The sequence below is a fragment of the Pseudophryne corroboree genome, chromosome 2 (genome assembly GCF_028390025.1).
Source record: "Pseudophryne corroboree isolate aPseCor3 chromosome 2, aPseCor3.hap2, whole genome shotgun sequence".
NCBI classification, from domain to species: domain Eukaryota; kingdom Metazoa; phylum Chordata; class Amphibia; order Anura; family Myobatrachidae; genus Pseudophryne; species Pseudophryne corroboree.
Window position 1 is genome coordinate 67,570,693 of NC_086445.1, and position 26,205 is coordinate 67,596,897.

A 26,205-nucleotide genomic window follows, 5' to 3' on the forward strand; every position below is an offset into this window, starting at 1 on the left:
ATGGCACAAGATGGAGCAATTCAAGTGTTGCTCCTTTCGGGCGCACATAACCGCTTGCACTAACATTAGTTGTTCCGTCATTTTGATGGGCTGATAACTAGTTCATAAACAATAATCATATTTCAATAAATAACAGTTTATTTGCCAAAATCTATAGTGTCTTTATTTACTGTAGAGGTTCAGGTTAAGTGGTTTGTACCCATGGCAGCCCTCATCTGATAGAAGGTTTAATCAGAGGCGTAGCGTGGAAACATGGCAGCCCTCATCTGATAGAAGGTATAATCAGAGGCGTAGCGTGGAAACATGATAGCCCTCATCTGATAGAAGGTTTAATCAGAGGCGTAGCGTGGAAACATGGCAGCCCTCATCTGATAGAAGGTTTAATCAGAGGCGTAGCGTGGAAACATGGCAGCCCTCATCTGATAGAAGGTTTAATCAGAGGCGTAGCGTGGAAACATGGCAGCCCTCATCTGATAGAAGGTTTAATCAGAGGCGTAGCGTGGAAACATGGCAGCCCTCATCTGATAGAAGGTTTAATCAGAGGCGTAGCGTGGAAACATGGCAGCCCTCATCTGATAGAAGGTTTAATGACATTTGAGAATCTCTGTAGTGAACTGATGTAACTCTGTACAGCATTATTAAACGCACTCATGTCATTCTTAGACAGGTATGTCATACTTGGTGGCCATAGGGACTCCTGGGTATTCGGAGGGATTGACCCCCAAAGTGGAGCAGCTGTAGTGAACGAAATTGTCAGAAGTGCAGGGAAGTTGAAAGTAAAAGGTAATATTTCTTGGACTTTTTTATTGTATTTATTTATTTATCAATCGTTATAAGTGACTATCTTTTTTTGTCATTAAAAAAAAGTTAGGGTATAGAAAGCAAAAAGATGAAACATGGGTGGAACAATTTGACAAAGTAAGGGAGGTTACAGAAAGGAGGTTGGACCCATTGGGCCTCATTTGGATTTGGAAGCAAGGCAGAAAAAGCACGTAACTTTGTATCTGGAACAAACCATTTTGCAGTGCAATGGAAGGAAATACATTTATATTTTTTCTGTGCAAGCATCGTGGGCTGAATAACCTCTTATAGAACTTCTGCGCAATTCAAAGTTGTACGCATCTCAGCCATTTCTCTGTGCCGCTACATGGACGGCAACTGAGCAGCAAAGATACAAATGCGCTTATAAGAACCGTTCCGTGGGTGTTGCCTGAGCATGTAGCTAGAGATGGGCCTATGCAAAGTGGACGCCAAATTTAGATTGTTGTCCCGCACTTAGTATAGGGTAAGCACTGATGATAGCGATGGCGGCTGGTCTTGCGGACTGGGAAGCATGGCGGTGTGATGACATGGCATACAGTTGCATAAGCATTCCGTTGGCACTGGACTTTCACCACTCACAGGGGCAGATATACTAAGCCTTGGATAGTGACAAAGTGGAGAGAGATAAAGTACGTACCAACCAACCAACCAACCAACCAACCAACCAGCTCCTAACTGTCATTTTTCAAACAGAGGTCGAGATGTATTAACCTGGAGAAGGCATAAGGAAGTGATAAACCAGTGATAAATGTAAGGTGATAAACGCACCAGCCAATCAGCTCCAATATGTAAATTATCAGTTACAAACTGATTGGCTGGTGCATTTATCACCTTGCATTTATCACTAGTTTATCACTTCCTTATGCTTTCTCAAGGTTAATACATCTGCCCCACAGCCTGTAACATTGCAGTTAGGTGCTGATTGGGGGTATGGGACTCAGGGTCGATAGTGTCTAGGTCGACACCTATTGGTCGACAGTGACTAGGTCAACACAGAAAATGGGTCGATATGGCCATTTTTTTTTGTTTTTTGGGTGTCGTTTTCACCATGTGGCGACGGGGAACCCCAATTAGTGCACCGTGTCCCCTCGCATGGCTCGCTTCGCTCACCATGCTTCAGGTTACCGTTCCCAGTTGTAGTCCACGTGGAACGTAAAGTCTGAAAATGTTCAAAAAATTAAAAGATTTTTTTTTTTTTAAACTCATGTCTACCTTTTCCTATGTTGACCTATTTCATGTGTCGACCTAATGTGTGTCGACCTAATGTGTGTCGACTTAGAGTCCGGATACCGCTGATTGGCTGGTACTTTATCTCTCTTCACTTTAACACACTCCACGGCTTAGTACATCTTCCCAGAATGAGGCCCTGTACCTTTATCAGGGATGGGGAACCTTTGGCCCTCCAGCTGTTGTTGAACTACACATACCAGCATGCTATGCTACAGCTTTGCTACTTGGCCATGCTAAAACTGTTGCAAGGCATGCTGGGATGTGTAGTTCAACAGCACCTGGAGGGCCAAAGGTTCCCCATCCCTGACCTTTATGATGATTGCACATCCTGCTGTCAGTCATTGACCATTTGAGCTAAACAGGCAGATAATTCAATTCTTTGTAAATATTATTTAGGGTGGAGGCCGAGGAGAACGCTGCTGTTTGCCAGCTGGGACGCAGAAGAGTTCGGCCTGTTGGGCTCTACAGAATGGGCTGAGGTAACGCATGTATTGCTCAGCTTATACAGGGGGCTGCTGACCTTTACTCTAAGTCGCGGAGAATGATCATATAATCTCTAAAACAAATATTGTCTTATTTTTTTTAAAAAAAGTCCCCTTCCTGATCGTATTATTAATCTGTCTCCTCGCCACATTGTGTCCGGATGGCTCGCACAGCTTCACTGGTTCCATACAGGATAAATGCTGGCATGTGGTGGCAATATGAGGCAATACAGAGCTATGTAATATCTTGGTATTATGAGATTTTCTATTTTACCATGATCGTGTTGTTATATACTGCATACTTAACTACACAGCAGATCACTTCAGTGGGTGGGGCTGGGCTGCATGTCAGGCCCCGCCCCCAAGATGGGAAAATGCCCATGATTTGCGGGTCTGCTGGTAGAGGGCAGGGCTAAATTATGCCACTCACATCTGTTAGCCCTGCCCACTTCATGCTCTTGCTGTATTTTATGTGCTTCTACCCAGGGACGTTTCAACAGAGCAGGGGGCCTGTGTGAACGTCCGGATGGGCCCCCTCCTCTGTACGGTGCTGTAGACTCCGGCATTTCTACTGCGCATGCGCAGGTCTCCGGAAACATATCGCTCGCCATGATCCAGAGACCAATTTGGCTACCACGATCGCAGTGCCTGACGCTGGACTCCGGAAAGGTAAGTATTAAAATGGGTGCAATGTGTGCGGTGTGGGCCCCCCTGAACCCAGGGGCCGTGCGCACCACACACATTGCACCCATTAGAGCAGGGGTGGGGAACCTTTTTTCTGCCAAGGGCCATTTGGATATATATAAAATCCTTCGGGGGCCATACAAAAATTATCAACTTAAAAATTACCCTGCCCCCCAGTAGTTCTGCCTCTTAGAGGTACTGAGTGCGTGCACCGAAGGCGCGCACGCCAAAAAATGGGTGTGACAAATTAAAATGGGACGTGATACACATATGCCCCCAATAGTGCAGTGCCAGATACACATGCCAGTGCATTGCCAGATACACAAATGCCGCCACAGTGCCAGATATACAAATGCCCTCACAGTGCCAGATATACAAATGCCCCCACAGTGCCAGATATACAAATGCCCCCACAGTGCCAGATATACAAATGCCCCCACAGCGCCAGATCCACAAATGCCTCCACAGCGCCAGATCCACAAATGCCCCCACAGTGCACCCCCACCCCACTGTGCTGCTCACCGCTGCTGCTGCTCCGTCCGGCGGTGGCGTGTCTCAGCTGTCAGGTCAGGGAGGAGAGCATGGCTATGTCGGGTGGCGTGTAGATCTCAAACCAACCACCGGTTTGTGAGCCAATCGGAGCTCGTGGACCGGCAGCAGCGGCTCCTGATTGGCTGCCTGTCCGCAAGCTCTGATTGGCTCATGAACCGACGGCTGGTTTGGGATCCTACCCGCCGCTGCCGTCGGAAATGTAGCTGCGCTCTCCTCCCTGCCCTGACAGCTGAGACACGCCGCCGGCGGACTGAGCGGTTGCATGTCTCTCTGACACAAGCGGGTGGGCCGGAACAAACGGCTTTGCGGGCCTTATACAGCCTGCGTGTCAGCGTCCGGAGTCTTACCGGTACGCTGGGGCCGCGGGGCCGGCTTCCTTGGCGATGTGCGGGCAGCAGCGGAGGTGGGCTGCTGTGCCGGATCCGTGGGCAGCAGTAGCGGCAGTGAGGGGGTCCGCACGTGGTGGCGGGACGCCGCTACAGCGGGTCGCTCTTGCTGAGCCGTTGCTAGGAGACCAGGGGCAGTGAGCAATGTGGCTTTGCAAAAAGGTCTGCATTACTGGGCGCCGCCATGTTGGAGACCAAGTTTTAAGCATAGTTCCTGTTTCTTCCAGCCAATCCTGGGGAAGCTCTCCCTATAAAAGGGGGCTGGTTTAGGACAGGGACGCCAGTGCTTCAAGTTACAACCCTGTTGTAGGTGCTTTAGCCTGTGCTCCCAGGATTCCTGCTGTATTCTGGTTCCTCCTGATCCTGCTTGGTCGGTTCTCTGTTGCTGCTGTAGCCCTGCCATTTCTAGCCTGCTACTGCCTGTGGAAGCGCTCCTGGAAAACCCGGTCCAGTAAGACTCTTTGGGCACAGTCGGCCCTGGGTCTTCTGCCTCGTCTTTCAAGCCACACTCCACAGATCTCCTTCACCAGCCACGCCTTTGTACCACCGACTACAGCCTGCAGATTATTATCTTCAGCTTCGTTTTCCAAACCACAGTCCACAGTCCTTGTCTCCAGCCACGTCTTCAACCACCATCCACAGTTCCACAGTTCATCATCTACGATCTCGTCTTTCAAATCACAGTCCATAAGTTCTTCGCCCCCAGCCACGTCTTCAACCACCATCCACAGTTCCACAGTTCATCATCTACAGTCTCGTCATTCAAACCACAGTCCACAGTTCTTCGCCTCCAACCACGTCTTTAACCACTATCTACAGTTCCGCAGTTCGTTAATCAAAACCTCGTCTTTCAAGCCACAACCCGCAGTTCTTTATCCGCAATTACGTTCCTTAACCATCGTGCTCCAGCCTCAGTTCTCTACCTCAGCCCTGTACATAATAAATACTTCCTACTGATTCTCAAACCCTGCCTACGTTCTTCATTGCTCCGTGTCCCATGCGAAGGAACTATATCCAACCCCCTCATCTTGTTCATCCACAGCCTGCTACCTCCTCGGGCAAATCTCAGCTGCCGGATCCTCAAACTTTGCTAGATGTGACACTGCGGGCCGGAGGTATAGAAACGCCAATGCTTCTACCCTCATCCTGCCCACTGCACTCGGAAGCGGGCAGGTGTGGGTGGGATGCTGGAGAGCCACATACCCTTCTGGGGCTGCGGGGGACTGCCCTAAAAATCAGGAGTCTCCGGCAGCTTCTGGGAGGGTAGGCAAATATGATGTACTGGATAGTGGCGAGTTGGTGGTCCTAGAGAATATATAGTGGCATAATATTTGTGCTATGTGATACCCCCATCTGTACTTCCACATCTACAGATCATGTACAGCAAGTTACAGTACATACACAAACACAACATTCACACAAAGAATAGCACACAGCAGGAATAAAAGTTGGCTTCCTTTTATGTACACTGAAATCAGCAATGGTTCTCACATTTGTTTCTGCTGTGACACATGAGTGACATCCACATACGTGACTTAACATTGTAAAGATATAAAACTAAATGTACATGAACCCTATTGTACCCAAAGCTCACACTCCTAGTGGTTCTTTACATACAGATATGCCCTCATTCATCTTTGCTGTAGTCACGCCAAACAGCCACTCTTGGCACGCCGGATTATATGGAAATCTTCTAGCGTCCGGTGCTGTTTTTGCTTCTTTTTGCTAAAAATGTGTCTTAGTAGCAACGCAATGTAACTAGGACGCAAGAGACTGTGCTGATTATTTTGATACCTGTATATCTGTGTGCGACTGAGTCTCTGAATCAAGTGCTACAATGTAGCAGTCGCAGCTTTTTCCTGATACAAGCTCTGTTCTGCTCCGTATACAGACTCGGGCGGTAATTCAGATCTGATCGCTGGGCTGCGTTTTTTGCAGGCCTGCGATCATATAGTCACCACCTACAGGGGCAATGTATTTTCGCTGTGCAAGTGTGCGACCGCATGTGCAGCTGAGCTGCTAAAACCCAGTGTGTACAGTTTGTATGCAGCCAAGGACTTCCTCCTCCAGTGCGATAAGAACAGGCTGATCGGGTCCGGAGCTGACGTCACACACACGACCTGAAAACGCTTGGGAACGCCTGCGTTTTTCTGGACACTCCCTGTAAATGCTCAGTTGCCACCCACAAACGGCCTCTTCCTGTCAATCACCTTGCGAACGCCCGTGCGATCGGCTTTTTCGGACCATCCCGTCGCTGGCCGCCGATGCCTGTTGCTGTTGTATGACGCGCCTGCGCATTGCGGCGCATACGCAGTTAGGATCTGATCGCCCGCTGTGTGAAAACTCACAGTAGCGATCAAATCTGAATGACCCCCTCAGTCGTACACAATATATATGCGTCATATAAAATTAATCGGCACAGTCTGCATTGCGTATAAGATGCGCTTTTGGTAAAAAGACGCCTGACGTTAGCAGGGTTGCACAGGACCTGGCTGCTCACTCACGCAAGGCATCTTGCGCTGCATGGCGTATTGAGACTGTATGTATGAGGACCTTCCCGTTCTCATTAACCATTATAGTTTAGTACTTGGGACCACTTAATCTCCTGTCCTGTTGAGTCTGCCTGCTATGGGCAATTTTTCCATTTTAGCTCTCAAAGATTTGATACATCTCCCACAGTCTGTGAATTTTATATACTGTACTAGTTACCAATTGGTTTTATTTTAATTTTAGTATTGTTTTATATTTGCAGGAAAATGTTAAAACACTAGAGAAAAGAGCAGTTGCTTATATTAATGCAGATTCCTCTGTAGAAGGTAAGTACTGTGTGTAACTAGTCTAAAGCGCGACGGAATATGTGTTGCGCTATATAAGAAACTGTTAATAAATAAATAAATTATAGGTGTTCATTATAACCAGACACTACGGTGGCATCCAACCTACACCATTCACTGGTACTCAGCACTTATGTAGCTCCCCAGGGAAAAGCGCTACTCATCACACCACATCCACCAACTCAGCCTAAGGGGTAAATAATATACTAAACATTCTAAAATAGATAAGTAGCAGTGTTGCCCTTAGCAACCAGATTCTAGTTATCAGTTCTCTGTTGCATTTTAGAATATGATAGAATCTGATTGGTTGCTGTCGGCACCATCACTCCTTTCCAATTGGTTCACATCTATAAGCCATTGCAGGGGCTGCACCAGTCTGTGGAGGAGATTTATCAAAGCTTGGAGAGAGAGAAAGTACCAACCAGTCATCTCCCAACTGTCGTTTTACAGGCTGTGATTGAAATATGACAGACACGGATTGCTTGCTACTTTATCTCTCTTCAGTGCTTGATAAATCTCCCCCCAGTATTCGCTAATATAGGCAGAACTGCTCTTTAAAACCCTTGGGGTCTATTCAGAGCAGAACACAGCCACGCGCCTGTATGCAATGGCTGCATTCAGAGAGTCTGTGCACGTGCACCGACCGCATCTTGGACGGTGATAGACAGCGGCGGCTGTCAATATGGCACCGACGCGGCGTTGTGGGGGCGTGGTGTGCAACACAGGGGCATGTGGGCAGTGTTTTCGGGGAGGATGCGTGATGTCACACGCAGCCCTTCTGAGAAAAAAATATTGCCAGACCACGCAGGCAGGGGTCAACCTTGAATCAATGCACCCTGTGCTGGGCGGCCCCCAGAAATGTGAGTAGATGGATGAAGATATTGCTGTGGGAAGCATCAGTCTTCCGCTGTACCCTAATTGGAAATTCCTGATCAGAGCCATCTGGAGCTTGCCCAACTACCTAAACATTGCCAAATTTGGGAAGCAGGATTCAGCCCCTCAAAAATGTGGGTGCAAACGGTCACCGGTAGGGAGAATGTGGCCCTGTATAAGGTGAAAAAAAACAGCAAATGGCTCAGAAATAGGGGAAGTTTCATTATGGCCACCCTGTATATAGGTGTGTATATGTATATACGCTACAGGGCTGTTTCTAGCCAAGTTGTCTCCCAGTGCGAGATTGAAAAATGCGCCCCCCCCCCCCATGGCATAAAAAATGTGCCCCCCCCCCCCCCCCCCCACACACCTAGATTTAAAAAAAAATTGTGTGCGCACCCAGCAAGGGGGCGTGGCCTCATCTAAATGGGCATGGCCTCGTCTGAAAAGACTACCTCACAATCCAGTTTTTGACCCTGCTCCAACAGATCACGACCACCACAGGAAAAAAAATTCTACCATTCTACAGTAATGCCCCCTGCACCATATTATGCAACACACCGCAATGTCCTTGATACATTAAATCCCCACACTACAGCAGGCAAGAGTCCCCATTTCACACATTACTGCAGGTGTCCCCATTTTACACATTGAGAGAGAGAGAGAATACTTACAGAGGCGATTACCGCTCTCCAGCCCGCCTCACCAATCGCTCCTCACGTCGGCCTTTCCCTCTTCCTAACTTGGATCCCCCTCTGTACTCCGCTCGCGGGGGGGGAAGAGTTTTGCGGAATGACGGGGTTGTGTCATGGCGTAACAATGCAACCGCATCATTCCGTGAAACTCCGACCCCCGAGCGGGTTACTAGGGGAGAATTAGGAGGGAGAAGCAGGGAGCCACAGTTAGTGCCGCGGCGGGCGCCCAGTGCGGTTGCACTGCTCGCCTGCCCCAAGAAACGGCCCTGATACGCTACATAATACCGAAGGAATAGAGAATGCCTCTTCCTTATTGTAAGAGAAGTAATGACTCCATGCAATACGACTGAGGGGTTGTCATGTTTCGAAACTCATTGTCTTTATTTTGTTTGCTACAATAATTTACTGTTCCTTGGGGAAATACATGGATGATTGGCTCGCCAAGTAAGTTTATATGATTCGTTGCAAGTCAAATTTATGTAGTCATAATTCATTATAAAGTGGAAACAACTGCCACAGACCTAGCGGATTGATATCCACTTGGTTCCATAATAATATGTCTTTCTTAGGCACAGACAGAATGCAGATAAGTTGAACATTATAGTTAAAGAGAAATAAATGAACTACAATTGTTGTCTCTTGTGTAAGCCGGAAATCTATATCAATCTAACAAACTGAACGCAATTCCACTTGTTGCCTGATTTGTAAGATGATCCATTGTTCTATTCTCATTTGTTTTCAACCCCAATGCTTTTTTATTGTATTTTTTTTCTTTCTTTTTTTTTTTTAGGGAACTTTACTTTGAGAATTGACTGCACACCATTAATGTATCAACTGGTTTACAGTTTGACAAAAGAGGTATTTATCATGTTTTCTTTTTTTTTATGCAAATTGTGTTTTTATTAATAAAGAGACAATAGTATACAGCTCACAAGGAATTGTATGTAATACAAGAATTAGTGCTGTCATTTCAATCGTAGGCTAAAAATACAACAAACAAAATCAATGTATAATGGCCCTCATTCCGAGTTGTTCGCTCAGTAATTTTCTTCGCATCGCAGCGATTTTCTGCTAATTGCGCATGCGCAATGCTCGCACTGCGACTGCGCCAAGTAAATTTGCTTAGAAAGTTTGGTATTTTACTCACGGCATTACGAGGTTTTTTTCCACGTTCTGGTGATCGTAATGTGATTGACAGGAAGTGGGTGTTTCTGGGCGGAAACTGGCCGTTTTATGGGAGTGTGTGAAAAAACGCTGCCGTTTCTGGGAAAAACGCGGGAGTGGCTGGAGAAACGGGGGAGTGCCTGGGCGAACGCTGGGTGTGTTTGTGACGTCAAACCAGGAACGAAACTGACTGAACTGATCGCAGATGCCGAGTAAGTCTCGAGCTACTCAGAAACTGCTAAGAAATTTCTAATCGCAATTTAGAGAATCTTTCGTTCGCAATTTTGCTAAGCTAAGATTCACTCCCAGTAGGCGGCGGCTTAGCGTGTGCAATGCTGCTAAAAGCAGCTTGCGAGCAAACAACTCGGAATGAGGGCCAATATCGGTAGCCCACTTCATTTAAGGCATTAAACTGTAGTATCTTCAAGTATTAATAACACGAAAAATAGAACATACAAGAAGCAGAAAGGAAAGACAGGAAAAAAGAAAGAAAGTGAGAAGAAGAAGAAAAGAGAGGGAAAAGGAGAAAGAGGAAAGAACCGCCGTCACCATCGCAGCCCTAAGATGTCGTAGGGGAGGGGAGTCGCAACAAAGCTTTGTATTCCTGCGTTCCTTTGAATTCCAGCCAATCTAGCCAGACGGCTGTGAATCGAGATGCAGATTGGTCGGAAGAAGACGTCAAGTCTTCCATTGCCATATGGTAATCGATTCTTTGGAACCATTTGGCAATGGGAGGCTGTGTCTGAGATCTCCAGAAGCACGGAATGGTCGCCTTGGCAGCATTCATTAAATGTCGTAGTTGAGAATTTTTAAATTGGGATAGTGGAAGGTTAATCAAGTTAAGTAACCAAAAATCAGGTGTCTCCGGTATAGAGAGTCCCGTGATACGCCTAGTTAGAGAATGAACCTGTTGCCAGAATGAAGCCAGACACGGGCACCGCCACCAAATATGGCAAGGAGTGCCGCGAGACCGGCCACACCTCCAGCAGACATCCGGAACACTCGGAAACATGCGGTGGACCCGATCTGGGCATCTATACCATCTCGAGACCACTTTGTATTGTGTCTCGAAAACTTGCAATGAAGGTGAACTAGCAAATGTGAACTGAAAAATACGAGACCATTGGTCAGAGGTCAACACCCTACCCAAATCCTCATGCCAAGCCGTAACGAATGCCATAGGTCAAGTGGGAGTGCTCGCGAGGCATTGTCGGTACAATAAAGATATTAGGTGTCGTGGCAGGTTCTCAGAGAGACACAAGGATTCGAAGATCGTCGGACTCCATCCCACCGCACGAGCCGATGTTGCAGCAACATAATGTTGTATTTGTAGGTAAGCCCAAAATTAATTAGGCGGTAGACCATAAGATCGCTGCAAGTGTGAGAAGGGATGGAATCCCGCCGAACCAATCAGGTGGCTCAACCGAGAAATGCCAGCTTCTGCCCATGCTGATTTCGGAGACAGGGAGAGAGGATTCGCGGGGAGGTCTAGATTAAATAATAAAGGCGTCGGCAAGGAGGGGCTCGGGCTAAAAGAGTCTAAATTTCTTCCAAATCTTAAGGGTCAGGTCTAGGGTGGGATGTTTTTATGCATGGGATTTTTTTAAGCCAGGGGAGAATAAGCAAAGGGGTACCCGCGGTCACTTCAGCTATTGATGGCCACTGTTAGGATAGGGGGATCTGGTCATATAAATAATTCTGGACAAATGCACAGCATAGTAATAGCTAATAAAATGAGGTAATTGTAGACTGCCTTCCTTACGAGTACGGGTCAGTGTGAATTGGGAGATTCGGTGCCCTCTCCGCCCCCAAATAAAACTACCAACAGATGCCTGCAAAGCAGTAAAAAAGGAAGTAGGCACTGTTATGGGCAATGTTTGCAGTAGATATAAAACTTTAGGGAGAATCGTCATCTTTACCATGTTAATCCTGCCCAGCCAAGTAAGCTGGAGTGTCGACCATTTATCAAGATCTGTAGCAATCCTACGCAGTAGAGGAAGAAAATGTACCCGGTATAGATCAGGAAGGTTTTTAGTCAAGAGAACTCCCAAATACTTTAGCTGAGCAGGATGCCACTGAAATGGGAACGAATCCCGAAGTCCCTCAATTACTCGTGTGGGTGTGGAGATATTCGAGGCAACAGACTTAGTGAAATTTACCTTGAAATTAGAAAGCAAGTTAAACTTATTGAATTCCTGCATAAGAGCAGGAAGGGAAGTTACCGGGTCCGTCAAAGTAGCCAAAAGGTCATCCGCATATAGGCCCTCATTCCGAGTTGTTCGCTCGTAAGCTGCTTTTAGCAGCTTTGCACACGCTAAGCCGCCGCCTACTGGGAGTGAATCTTAGCTTATCAAAATTGCGAACGAAAGATTAGCAAAATTGCGAATAGACACTTCTTAGCAGTTTCTGAGTAGCTCCACACTTACTCGGCAACTGCGATCAGTTCAGTCAGTTTCGTTCCTGGTTTGACGTCACAAACACTCCCAGCGTTCGGCCAGACACTCCTCCGTTTCTCTAGCCACTCCCGCGTTTTTCCCAGAAACGGTAGCGTTTTTTCAAACACTCCCATAAAACGGCCAGTTTCCGCCCAGAAACACCCACTTCCTGTCAATCACATTACGATCACCGGAACGAAGAAAAAAACCTCGTAATGCCGTGAGTAAAATACCTAACTGCATAGCAAATTTACTTGGCGCAGTCGCACTGCGGACATTGCGCATGCACATTAGCGACTAATCGCTCCGTTGCGAGAAAAATATAACGAGCGAACAACTCGGAATGACCCCCTAAGTGCCAATTTGTGCTCCTGCTTTCCGGTCCATACACCGTGAATATTCGGGTTAGCCCGAATCGCTCTCGCAAGAGCCTCCATGCAGAGAACAAATATGAGCGGGGACAGGGGGCAACCTTGCCTCGTCCCGTTCCGGATCAGAAAGGGAGCAGAAAGGGCACCATTCACACGGACGCTAGCTGATGGTAACCTATAGAGAGCTAGTATACAACTAAGACAGGTCGGACCCAGACCCATGTGCTCAAGAAGACCTTCCATGAACTGCCAATCTATCCTGTCAAAGGCCTTCTCCACGTCAGTGGACAAGAGGACCATATGGGAGGATCCGCTTTGAACATGGTGGATAAGATCTATAACTTTGGAAGTGTTATCCTTAGCCTCCCGACCCAGTACAAATCCCACCTGGTCCCCATGAACCACCGACGGGAGAAGGTGGCCCAGACGACTCGCAAGCAGTTTAGCAAAAAGTTTAATGTCGCAATTCAGGAGGGAAATAGGTTGGTAGCTCGAGCACTGGGTGGGATCCTTACCTTCTTTTGGGATCACAGTTATATGTGCTTCCAGGGTCTGCGGGGAAAAGCCTCTCGGCAGAGATGGAATTGCACGCCTTCAAGAAAAGAGGTAATAAAGATTGTTTAAAGGCTTTATAGTATCTGACTGGGAAGTCATCCGGCCCCGGACTCTTCCCAGCCGGTGTAGCCGCTAGGGCCGTCTCCAGCTCTTCAATGGTAAAGGGTTGATCCAAAGCACCCAGATCTGATTCCGGGAGTCTTGGAAAATCAAACTCCGCCAAGTATCTCCGGATCAGAGCCTTCAAATCAGAGGTGGCTTGAGGAGTTTGGTCCTTTCTGAGATTATAGAGACTCATAATAGTTTTGGAAAGAATGAGCAATCTGAGGCAATGTATATGCAGCCCGGCTTCCCAGCTCATGGATAGAGTGAACAAAGGTCTGCAGCCTCTGGGCTCTACCGAGCATAGCACCCGGTTTACTGCCCAAGTAAAATTTATAGCGACATTTAGTCATTCCTAGTTTTGTTTTATCCCATAAAAATTTATTAAGGGCTTGACGGGCTTCAGTAAGTCCCAGGAAGACCCCTGGATCAAGGGAGGACTGGTGCGAGGCCTCTAAAGTCGCTATTCGTTCAATAAGCTGTAACCTCTGTGCCATTCGCTCCTTCTTGAGCTGAGAGCCAAGCTGTATACATCTACCTCGAATTACACATTTGTGTGCCTCCCAGATCATGACTGCACTAACATCTGGAGTGTGGTTTGTCGCAATATAATCCGAAATGGCGGAGGCGAGCTTGGCCTTTAAACAGGGATTCCGAGTCAATGAGTCATTAAACCTCCACGACCATGGCGTGGGGGGATGGGGGGTGGATGAAAGCGCAACAGAGATATACACCGGGGCATGGTCCGACCATGTAATGTAACCCAATAGTGCTTGAAGGAAATAAGTGTAGAAATCTATGCTCAACTAAAAAGTAGTCAGGGCGTGAATACGTAGTGTGAGGAGAAGAAAAGAAAGTGTAATCCTTCCCTGTCGGATGCTGTTCTCCATAAGTCCATCAACTGAAACTCACGAAGAAGGCGGCTCACACGACGGTGATCACGTGTCAACCGTCTATTCAGAGAATGAAAACAATGCATCCCAGGATCCAAGGATCAGTTAAAGTCGCCCCCCATAATTAGACGCCCTTCTTTAATGGATTCTATCTGTTGCAGAATTTTGGTAAAGAACTGTCTTTGGCGTTGATTAGGAGCGTATATATTAACAAGAGTGTAAACCTGATTATATATTGTGCATTTAACAACCTGGCATCGACCTTCATCCAGAATTTGGTGAGAGACCTCTGTAACCGGGACCCGACGCGCCAATAGGATCGCGACCCCTAGAGATTTATTGACTGAGTTATTGTTACAGAAAACCTGCGGGTAATAATAATTTTACCATGTTTTCTTTAAATGGACTGCACTATATTGTTATATTGTGGTGAGGTTTAGCATAACGGGGACATAGGGGGTGAGAAAGGAACTAGCACAACTGATTATTGTATTTTATAAGCAGAAAAAGACTGGCTGGGGGGAGGACAGGAGGGCAATTTCTGTTTATGTAGCTGTCTCACAGGATATCCAAAGAGATGATTATTAAAAGCCGATTTGGGGATAAGGCAACTGATCCTTACCCATAGGCAGCTGTTATACACTAATTTACCTATATTTAGCACGTATAATGCATTTGATTTATAATGCAGAACTAAATCTGAGTCTATTGTTCAATACTGCCCCTAATGTGGTGGCTAGTGTGCAATGCAGACGCGGATGGGATGGCTAGTGTACAAAACAGACTTGGATGGGATGGTTAGTGTACAATACAGACTTGGATGGAATGTCTAGTGTACAATATAGACTTGGATGGAATGTCTAGTGTACAATATAGACTCTTATGTGATGGCTAGTATAGAATACAGCCCCTAATGTGGTGACTAGTGCGCAAAACAGACCTGCCCCTAATGTGGTGGCTAGTGTGCAATGCAGACGCGGATGGGATGGCTAGTGTACAAAACAGACTCGGATGGGATGGTTAGTGTACAATACAGTCTTCGATAGGATGACTAGTGTACAATACAGTTTTGGATAGGATGACTAGTGTACAATACAGACTTTGATGGAATGGTTAGTGTACAAATCAGATTCAGATAGGATGGCTAGTGTACAAAACAAAATATTACTCCAATACCTGTTGTACAAACAGTAGCAGCTCTTGCCACGGGCAATCAGGCTTTTTGCCCGGGGTGCCGCTGTCCTAAGGGTGCTGCCGCCATTGCCGTGGCATGAGCTGTTGCTGCCGGTGCACCTGATGTCATCGCGCACCGCGCGGCATTGTGGGAGCAGACGCTAGAGGTCATAAATGACCTTGTGTCCGTGCAGTGTGCGGCGCTATAGGAGAGACGTCATGACGTCTCTCCCATAGATCCGCGGGAGCGGCGGCCATAGATAGAGGACAGCAGCAGAGGTCGGGAAGCAGGAGCGGGGCTGGTGAGTATTTTTTTTTTTTTATTCAAGCGCCGCTACTAGGGGCACAGCAACAGGGGGCACAATTACTGAGGGCACAGCAACAGGGGGCAAAACTACAGGGGCACAACTACTGAGGGCACAGCAACAGGGGGCACAACTACTGAGGGCACAGCAACAGGGGGCAAAACTACAGGGGCACAAGTCTAGAGATGAGCGGGTTCGGTTCCTCGGAATCCGAACCCCCCCGAACTTCAGCCTTTTTACACGGGTCCGCGGCAGACTCGGATCTTCCCGCCTTGCTCGGCTAACCCGAGCGCGCCCGAACGTCATCATCCCGCTGTCGGATTCTCGCGAGGCTCGAATTCTATCGCGAGACTCGGATTCTATATAAGGAGCCGCGCGTCGCCGCCATTTTCACACGTGCATTGAGATTGATAGGGAGAGGACGTGGCTGGCGTCCTCTCCGTTTATAGTTACTGTTAGTAGTTAGTTGATCTGATTGCTGCTTAGCTTATTGTGGGGAGGATTGGGGAGAGCTGTTAGGAGGAGTACAGTCAGTGCAGAGTTTTGCTAGTTTTTTTTTAATCCGTTCTCTGCCTGAAAAAAACGCTCCATACCATATCTGTGCTCAGCCTCAGTGTGCTGCATGATATATCTATGTATATCTGACTGTGCTGAGTGCTCACTGCTCACACAGCTGAATTGTGGGGGAGACTGGGGTGCAGTTATAGCAGGAGTACAGTGCACACTTTTGCTGCCAGTGTGACTGACCAGTGACCACCAGTATATTGTTTGCCTGAAAAAGTTAAACACTCCTGTGGTGTTTTTTTTTTTTATTCTATAAACGCATTCTGCTGACAGTGTCCAGCAGGTCCGTCATTCATTATATTATATAAATATTTACCTGCAGTAGTGTTATATTTTTTTTGTTCATCTCTATCATCGTTATCATCTCTATATTAGCAGACACAGTACGGTAGTCCACGGCTGTGGCTACCTCTGTGTCGTCAGTGCTCGTCCATAATTGTATACCTACCTGTGGTGGGGTTTTTTTTTCTATCTTCTTCATACTAGTAGTTTAGGAGTCTGCTGACAGTGTCCAGCAGGTCCGTCATTATATTATATATACCTGCAGTAGTGATATATATATATTTTTTATATCATTATCATCTCTATACTAGCAGACGCAGTACGGTAGTCCACGGCTGTAGCTATCTCTGTGTCGTCAGTGCTCGTCCATAATTGTATACCTACCTGTGGTGGGGGTTTTTTCTCTATCTTCTTCATACTAGTAGTTTAGGAGTCTGCTGACAGTGTCCAGCAGGTCCGTCATTATATTACATATACCTGCAGTAGTGATATATATATATATTTTATATCATTATCATCTCTATACTAGCAGACGCAGTACGGTAGTCCACGGCTGTAGCTACCTCTGTGTCGTCAGTGCTCGTCCATAATTGTATACCTACCTGTGGTGGGGTTTTTTTCTCTATCTTCTTCATACTAGTAGTTTAGGAGTCTGCTGACAGTGTCCAGCAGGTCCGTCATTATATTACATATACCTGCAGTAGTGATATATATATATATTTTATATCATTATCATCTCTATACTAGCAGACGCAGTACGGTAGTCCACGGCTGTAGCTACCTCTGTGTCGTCAGTCACTCGTCATCCATAAGTATACTAGTATCCATCCATCTCCATTGTTTACCTGAGGTGCCTTTTAGTTGTGCCTATTAAAATATGGAGAACAAAAATGTTGAGGTTCCAAAAATAGGGAAAGATCAAGATCCACTTCCACCTCGTGCTGAAGCTGCTGCCACTAGTCATGGCCGAGACGATGAAATTCCATCAACGTCGTCTGCCAAGGCCGATGCCCAATGTCATAGTACAGAGCATGTAAAATCCAAAACACAAAATATCAGTAAAAAAAGGACTCAAAAACCTAAAATAAAATCGTCGGAGGAGAAGCGTAAACTTGCCAATATGCCATTTACCACACGGAGTGGCAAGGAACGGCTGAGGCCCTGGCCTATGTTCATGGCTAGTGGTTCAGCTTCACATGAGGATGGAAGCACTCAGCCTCTCGCTAGAAAAATGAAAAGACTTAAGCTGGCAAAAGCACAGCAAAGAACTGTGCGTTCTTCGAAATCACAAATCCACAATGTCACGATCCGGGTATCTGGACGCCATTACTTACCCTTCAGATGCCTCCTAAGGCTGGCTCTGCGTTCCAGGACCGGATCCCGCTGTTCCTGAGTTTCCACATGCAGAATGTCAGAGTGGTGATTTCATCAGCCGCGGCCTCCGCTGTGCCCGCGTGGTTAAATGTGCGCTTGTCAGTCTGGCGTCTCCTGTCTCCTGTGGCCGGCGTCGCCATTACTGTTTCAATTCTCACATGGATTACAAACCAAACTTCCCTCCAAGTGTCTGCATGGGCGCAGCCATCTTGGATTTTGTCATCTGAGCATTTCCACCAATCTGCTGTCTGTATTGTTGATTTGCATAATTGCCTAGCCAACCCCTTCCTTGCTGCAGGTATAAGTAAGCTGTGCCTGAGCAAGGAAGGCGTCAGTGCTTTGGTTGTCTAACCTAGTTCCAGTTTGTCTCTCTCCTGTGGTTGTCTTCCAGGTTCCAGCTCCTGTCTCCAGACTTCTGCTATAGAGACCCGCACCAGCATTCCATCTGCGGTGTAGCCTGACTCTCCGATCCATTCTGGACTCACCTGTTTCCAGTTACAACAATCACCTGCTTCCAGCCCAGCTTCCAGCAGTGTACAGCTTCTCTTAAAGGGCCGGTGTCCTTTCTGCAGTTTACCACTCTCCACCGGTATTATTATTTCACCGCTCTTAAACTCCAAACTTCATCAATCACCTGCTTCCAGCCCAGCTTCCAGCAGTGTACAGCTTCTCTTAAAGGGCCGGTGTCCTTTCTGCAGTTTACCACTCTCCACCGGTATTATTATTTCACCGCTCTCAAACTCCAAACTTCATTATTATTTCATCGCTCTCAAGTTCGTTTATTATTTAACTGGTTCCAGCCAGTATCCACTCCGTACCAACAACAGTCTGGTTCCAGCCAGTATCCACAGCAGCCGTTTTATCTTCAGCAACCCAGCCTTTCCTGGAACACCAGCTGGTACGATCCTGGGTTCTCTCCATTGCTACAGTCAGGTCTGGTAAGGACTTTCCAACTAGAAGATTATAAGAACTGTCTCACCCTACCAGTGCCTGTGGCCCTTGCCACCCTGTAGTACCCAGGAATTGTATTTATCTTCTGTTGACTTTTATGTTTCCTTTACTGCTGCTGTGTTACGGAGTTTGTCATAATAAACATCATTGACTTTTATCCTGGTTGTCGTGGTCACGCCTGCGGGCAGTTATTCTACATGTTACTTACATGTCTAGGGGTCTGATACAACCTCCCAGGTTCCGTTACATCTCAGCCCCTACAACTGAGGCTGCCTCCCGTCAGCTCAGGCCCTCAGTTGTGACAGTAAGCACTGACCTAATGAATCCAGCCGGAGACCAGGATCAAGCGGCCAGGCCAATGCAAGAACTGGCAGCCCGACTTAAACATCAGGAGGCTGCACAGGGCCACATCATCCGCTGTCTCCAGGATCTCTCTACACGGCTGGATGGGATTCAAACGACCCTCCGTGGACCTGGCACGTCCGGTGCGTCCACTACAGTGACACCAGCTGTAACCCCACCCACCTTACCCATTTCCAGTCCACATCTTCATCTTCCAACGCCAGCAAAATTTGATGGATCTCCAAGGTTCTGCAGGGGATTTCTCAATCAATGTGAAATCCACTTTGAGCTTCTACCTGGCAATTTCTTCAGTGACCGTACCAAAATTGCCTATATCATCTCCCTTCTCAGTGGCTCAGCCCTTGACTGGGCATCACCTTTATGGGAGAAGTCTGATCCCCTGCTATCCTCCTATACTGACTTTGTAGCTACATTCAGGCGCATCTTCGACGAGCCAGGCCGGATAACATCTGCTTCATCTGAGATTCTCCGTTTACGCCAGGGAACACGTACTGTGGGACAGTATCTTATACAGTTTAAAATCCTGGAATCCGAACTGGCATGGAACGACGAGGCCCTGTATGCTGCATTCTGGCATGGCTTATCAGAACGCATCAAGGATGAGTTAGCTACCAGAGACTTGCCCTCTAAGTTGGATGAGCTAATTTCTCTTTGCACGAAGGTTGATCTACGTTTCAGAGAGAGAGCAACTGAGCGAGGAAGATCATCTACTCCTAAATCTTCTGCTCCTCCTCCTCGTCAACCATCTCCATCCAAGGATGAGCCTATGCAAATTAGTCGTTCTCGTCTATCTCCCGCTGAGCGCCGAAGACGTCTCTCTGAGTCTCTCTGTCTCTACTGTGCAGCTCCGTCGCACACTATCAATGCCTGTCCCAAACGTCCGGGAAACTCCAGATCCTAGCTCGCCAAGGAGAGGGCCGGCTAGGAGTAATGATCTCCTCTCCATCTCCTCATGACTGTAACCTCCCAGTGTCGCTCCAAATTGCTCAACGTTACAGGAACGTCATTGCCCTCCTTGATTCCGGAGCAGCTGGGAATTTCATAACCGAAGCTTATGTTAAACGGTGGTCCCTACCCACCGAGAGACTGTCCTCGTCCATCTCTTTGACTGCCGTGGATGGCAGCAAGATTTTTGACGCAGTCATTTCCTTAAGGACTCTTTCAGTTCGTCTGAGAGTGGGAGTTCTTCATTCTGAGTATATTTCTTTTTTAGTGATTCCAAGAGCCACACATCCAGTGGTTTTAGGCCTTCCATGGCTCCGTCTCCACAACCCATCAATTGACTGGACGATTACGCAAATACTGGCATGGGGTCCCTCCTGTGCTGAGACTTGTTTAGCCAAAGTTCTTCCTGTTTGTTCTTCCTTCCCCAGGTCATCTGATGTTCCGCCTCCTCCATATCAAGACTTCACGGACGTGTTCAGTAAAGCCTCTGCTGATATCCTTCCTCCTCATAGAGAATGGGACTGCCCAATCGACCTCATTCCAGGGAAGGTTCCACCGCGAGGCCGAACTTATCCGTTGTCTCTGCCTGAGACACACTCCATGGAAGAGTACATCAAAGAGAACCTGGCGAAGGGTTTCATCCGACCATCTTCTTCTCCAGCCGGCGCAGGCTTCTTCTTCGTTAAGAAGAAAGACGGTGGTCTGCGTCCGTGCATCGACTACAGAGGTCTGAACGACATTACCGTCAAGAACCGATACCCTTTACCCCTGATTACCGAGCTCTTTGATAGAGTTAGTGGTGCAACTATTTTCACAAAGCTGGACTTGAGGGGTGCCTACAATCTCATCCGAATCCGTGAGGGTGACGAGTGGAAGACCGCCTTTAACACCCGTGACGGACATTATGAGTACCTCGTCATGCCCTTCGGATTGAGCAATGCTCCAGCAGTCTTCCAGCACTTCGTGAATGAGATTTTCAGGGACATCTTGTACCGCCATGTCGTGGTTTATCTAGACGACATCCTCATCTTTGCTAATAATCTCGAAGATCATCGTTTCTGGGTAAAAGAGGTTCTTTCCCGTCTCCGTGTCAATCACCTCTATTGTAAATTGGAGAAGTGTGTGTTTGAAGTTAAAACCATTCCGTTTCTAGGTTACATTGTGTCCGGTTCCGGACTAGAGATGGATCCTGAGAAACTCCAAGCAATCCAGAATTGGCCTATACCCTTAAGCCTCAAAGGGGTCCAGAGGTTCTTAGGGTTCGCCAATTATTATAGAAAATTTATACGAGACTTTTCCACCATTGTGGCGCCTATCACTGCATTAACCAAGAAAGGTGCTAATCCGTCCAAGTGGTCCGAGGAAGCTACACAGGCCTTTCACCTTCTGAAGCAACGGTTCATCTCTGCACCAGTTCTGAAACAGCCCGACACCGACTCTCCTTTTATCTTAGAGGTAGATGCCTCCTCCGTTGGAGTAGGAGCAGTGTTATCCCAGAGGGCCAAAGATGGACATCTACATCCTTGCAGTTTCTTCTCCCGGAAGTTCTCCCCAGCTGAGCGCAACTATGCCATTGGCGATCAGGAGTTGCTAGCCATCAAGCTCGCTCTGGAGGAGTGGAGATACCTGTTGGAGGGAGCTTCCCACTCAATCACCATTCTTACCGACCACAAAAATCTTTTATATCTCAAAGGCGCACAATGTCTGAATCCTCGTCAGGCCAGATGGGCACTTTTCTTCTCTAGGTTTGACTTTAAACTCCAGTTCTGTCCGGGTTCTCAGAATCGTAAGGCCGATGCCCTTTCCCGCTCATGGGAGCAAGAAAATGAGTCCGAGTCTGCAGACAAGCATCCTATTATTAATCCGTTGGCATTCTCCACGGTAGGGATGGACTCTACGCCTCCACCAGGGAAAAGTTTTGTTAAGCCAGTTCTAAGGAAGAAGCTCATGCATTGGGCCCATGCTTCCCGTTTTGCTGGACATACAGGCATTCAGAAAACCCTTGAATTTATTTCTAGGTCCTACTGGTGGCCAACTCTGAAGAAGGACGTTATGGAATTTATTGCCTCCTGCCCAAAGTGTGCCCAACACAAAGTCTCCCGCCAGTCGCCTGCGGGGCAACTGGTTCCATTATCTGTTCCCCGTCGACCTTGGACCCATTTGTCGATGGACTTTGTTTCCGATCTACCTATCTGCAACAAGTTTAATACCATCTGGGTGGTAGTTGACCGGTTCACCAAGATGGCACATTTCATCCCTCTCACCGGTCTTCCGTCAGCTTCCAAGTTGGCTCAAGTGTTTATACAAGAGATCTTCCGACTTCACGGTCTTCCTGAAGAGATCATCTCGGATCGTGGAGTACAATTTGTAGCCAAATTTTGGCGAAGTTTGTGTCAAGCCCTCCAAGTCAAGTTAAAGTTTTCCACGGCTTACCATCCTCAGACCAATGGTCAAACCGAGAGGGTGAATCAGGACTTGGAGGCCTTCCTCCGTATATATGTGTCTTCCTCTCAAGATGACTGGGTTCAACTCCTTCCTTGGGCCGAGTTCAGCCACAACAATCAATACCATTCCTCATCTTCTTCTACACCATTCTTCATTAATTATGGATTCCACCCTAAAGTCCCAGAATTCCAACCGCTTACCGCAACTTCTGTTCCAGCAGTGGATGTCACCTTGCGTCAGTTTTCAAATAACTGGAGGAACGTCCGCGCAGCCCTGCTTAAAGCCTCATTCAGGTATAAGAAGTTTGCCGATAGAAAGCGTAGAGCGGTTCCTGCCCTCAAGGTGGGTGATCGTGTGTGGCTGTCCACGAAGAATTTGAGGTTGAGAGTTCCCAGCATGAAATTTGCACCTCGCTACATCGGACCCTTCAAGATTGAACAAGTCATCAATCCTGTTGCCTACAGGTTACAGTTACCATCCTTCTTGAAAATACCCAGGACATTTCATGTTTCTTTGTTGAAACCGCTGATCCTGAATTGGTTTCATTCCGCACTTCCTCCAGCTCCCAAAGTTCAGACTCAACGGGGAGTCGAGTACGAGGTGGCCAAGATTTTGGACTCACGTTTCCGTTACGGTCAGTTACAATACCTCATTGACTGGAAGGGCTATGGTCCTGAAGAACGCTCTTGGACCAATGCCTCAGACGTCCATGCTCCTGCCTTGGTCCGAAATTTCCACGCAAAGTTTCCTTTAAAGCCTAAGAAGTGTCCTGGGGCCACTCCTAAAGGGGGGGGGGTGCTGTCACGATCCGGGTATCTGGACGCCATTACTTACCCTTCAGATGCCTCCTAAGGCTGGCTCTGCGTTCCAGGACCGGATCCCGCTGTTCCTGAGTTTCCACATGCAGAATGTCAGAGTGGTGATTTCATCAGCCGCGGCCTCCGCTGTGCCCGCGTGGTTAAATGTGCGCTTGTCAGTCTGGCGTCTCCTGTCTCCTGTGGCCGGCGTCGCCATTACTGTTTCAATTCTCACATGGATTACAAACCAAACTTCCCTCCAAGTGTCTGCATGGGCGCAGCCATCTTGGATTTTGTCATCTGAGCATTTCCACCAATCTGCTGTCTGTATTGTTGATTTGCATAATTGCCTAGCCAACCCCTTCCTTGCTGCAGGTATAAGTAAGCTGTGCCTGAGCAAGGAAGGCGTCAGTGCTTTGGTTGTCTAACCTAGTTCCAGTTTGTCTCTCTCCTGTGGTTGTCTTCCAGGTTCCAGCTCCTGTCTCCAGACTTCTGCTATAGAGACCCGCACCAGCATTCCATCTGCGGTGTAGCCTGACTCTCCGATCCATTCTGGACTCACCTGTTTCCAGTTACAACAATCACCTGCTTCCAGCCCAGCTTCCAGCAGTGTACAGCTTCTCTTAAAGGGCCGGTGTCCTTTCTGCAGTTTACCACTCTCCACCGGTATTATTATTTCACCGCTCTCAAACTCCAAACTTCATCAATCACCTGCTTCCAGCCCAGCTTCCAGCAGTGTACAGCTTCTCTTAAAGGGCCGGTGTCCTTTCTGCAGTTTACCACTCTCCACCGGTATTATTATTTCACCGCTCTCAAACTCCAAACTTCATTATTATTTCATCGCTCTCAAGTTCGTTTATTATTTAACTGGTTCCAGCCAGTATCCACTCCGTACCAACAACAGTCTGGTTCCAGCCAGTATCCACAGCAGCCGTTTTATCTTCAGCAACCCAGCCTTTCCTGGAACACCAGCTGGTACGATCCTGGGTTCTCTCCATTGCTACAGTCAGGTCTGGTAAGGACTTTCCAACTAGAAGATTATAAGAACTGTCTCACCCTACCAGTGCCTGTGGCCCTTGCCACCCTGTAGTACCCAGGAATTGTATTTATCTTCTGTTGACTTTTATGTTTCCTTTACTGCTGCTGTGTTACGGAGTTTGTCATAATAAACATCATTGACTTTTATCCTGGTTGTCGTGGTCACGCCTTCGGGCAGTTATTCTACATGTTACTTACATGTCTAGGGGTCTGATACAACCTCCCAGGTTCCGTTACATCTCAGCCCCTACAACTGAGGCTGCCTCCCGTCAGCTCAGGCCCTCAGTTGTGACACACAAGGAGAGTCCAATTGTGTCGGTTGCGATGCCTGACCTTCCCAACACTGGACGTGAAGAGCATGCGCCTTCCACCATTTGCACGCCCCCTGCAAGTGCTGGAAGGAGCACCCGCAGTCCAGTTCCTGATAGTCAGATTGAAGATGTCAGTGTTGAAGTACACCAGGATGAGGAGGATATGGGTATTGCTGGCGCTGGGGAGGAAATTGACAAGGAGGATTCTGATGGTGAGGTGGTTTGTTTAAGTCAGGCACCCGGGGAGACACCTGTTGTCCGTGGGAGGAATATGGCCATTGACATGCCTGGTGAAAATACCAAAAAAATCAGCTCTTCGGTGTGGAAGTATTTCAACACAAATGCGGACAACAGGTGTCAAGCCGTGTGTTGCCTTTGTCAAGCTGTAATAAGTAGGGGTAAGGACGTTAACCACCTCGGAACATCCTCCCTTATACGTCACCTGCAGCGCATTCATCATAAGTCAGTGACAAGTTCAAAAACTTTGGGCGACAGCGGAAGCAGTCCACTGACCAGTAAATCCCTTCCTCTTGTAACCAAGCTCACGCAAACCACCCCACCAACTCCCTCAGTGTCAATTTCCTCCTTCCCCAGGAATGCCAATAGTCCTGCAGGCCATGTCACTGGCAATTCTGACGAGTCCTCTCCTGCCTGGGATTCCTCCGATGCATCCTTGCGTGTAACGCGTACTGCTGCTGGCGCTGCTGTTGTTGCTGCTGGGAGTCGATGGTCATCCCAGAGGGGAAGTCGTAAGACGACTTTTACTACTTCCACCAAGCAATTGACTGTCCAACAGTCCTTTGCGAGGAAGATGAAATATCACAGCAGTCATCCTGCTGCAAAGCGGATAACTGAGGCCTTGGCATCCTGGGCGGTGAGAAACGTGGTTCCGGTATCCATCATTACTGCAGAGCCAACTATAGACTTGATTGAGGTACTGTGTCCCCGGTACCAAATACCATCTAGGTTCCATTTTTCTAGGCAGGCGATACCGAAAATGTACACAGACCTCAGAAAAAGACTCACCAGTGTCCTAAAAAATGCAGTTGTACCCAATGTCCACTTAACCACGGACATGTGGACAAGTGGAGCAGGGCAGACTGAGGACTATATGACTGTGACAGCCCACTGGGTAGATGTATTGACTCCCGCCGCAAGAACAGCAGCGGCGGCACCAGTAGCAGCATCTCGCAAACGCCAACTCTTTCCTAGGCAGGCTACGCTTTGTATCACCGCTTTCCAGAATACGCACACAGCTGAAAACCTCTTACGGCAACTGAGGAAGATCATCGCAGAATGGCTTACCCCAATTGGACTCTCCTGTGGATTTGTGGAATCGGACAACGCCAGCAATATTGTGTGTGCATTAAATATGGGCAAATTCCAGCACGTCCCATGTTTTGCACATACCTTGAATTTGGTGGTGCAGAATTATTTAAAAAACGAGAGGGGCGTGCAAGAGATGCTGTCGGTGGCCAGAAGAATTGCGGGACACTTTCGGCGTACAGGCACCACGTACAGAAGACTGGAGCAACACCAAAAACGCCTGAACCTGCCCTGCCATCATCTGAAGCAAGAA

The 26,205-nt window shown here is 47.7% G+C and overlaps 1 protein-coding gene across 2 annotated transcripts in view; it reads left to right on the forward strand.

Annotated features, from left to right (window-relative positions):
* LOC134999086 (glutamate carboxypeptidase 2-like) overlaps positions 1-26,205 on the forward strand; it is a 151,922-nt gene that overhangs the window by 95,673 nt on the left and 30,044 nt on the right. For both annotated transcript variants that reach the window (XM_063951404.1, XM_063951403.1), the window contains exons 10-13: positions 664-783; positions 2,449-2,531; positions 6,909-6,972; positions 9,349-9,416. In XM_063951404.1, coding sequence (XP_063807474.1) covers positions 664-783; positions 2,449-2,531; positions 6,909-6,972; positions 9,349-9,416 — 335 coding nt within the window. The remainder of the gene's footprint in view (positions 1-663; positions 784-2,448; positions 2,532-6,908; positions 6,973-9,348; positions 9,417-26,205) is intronic.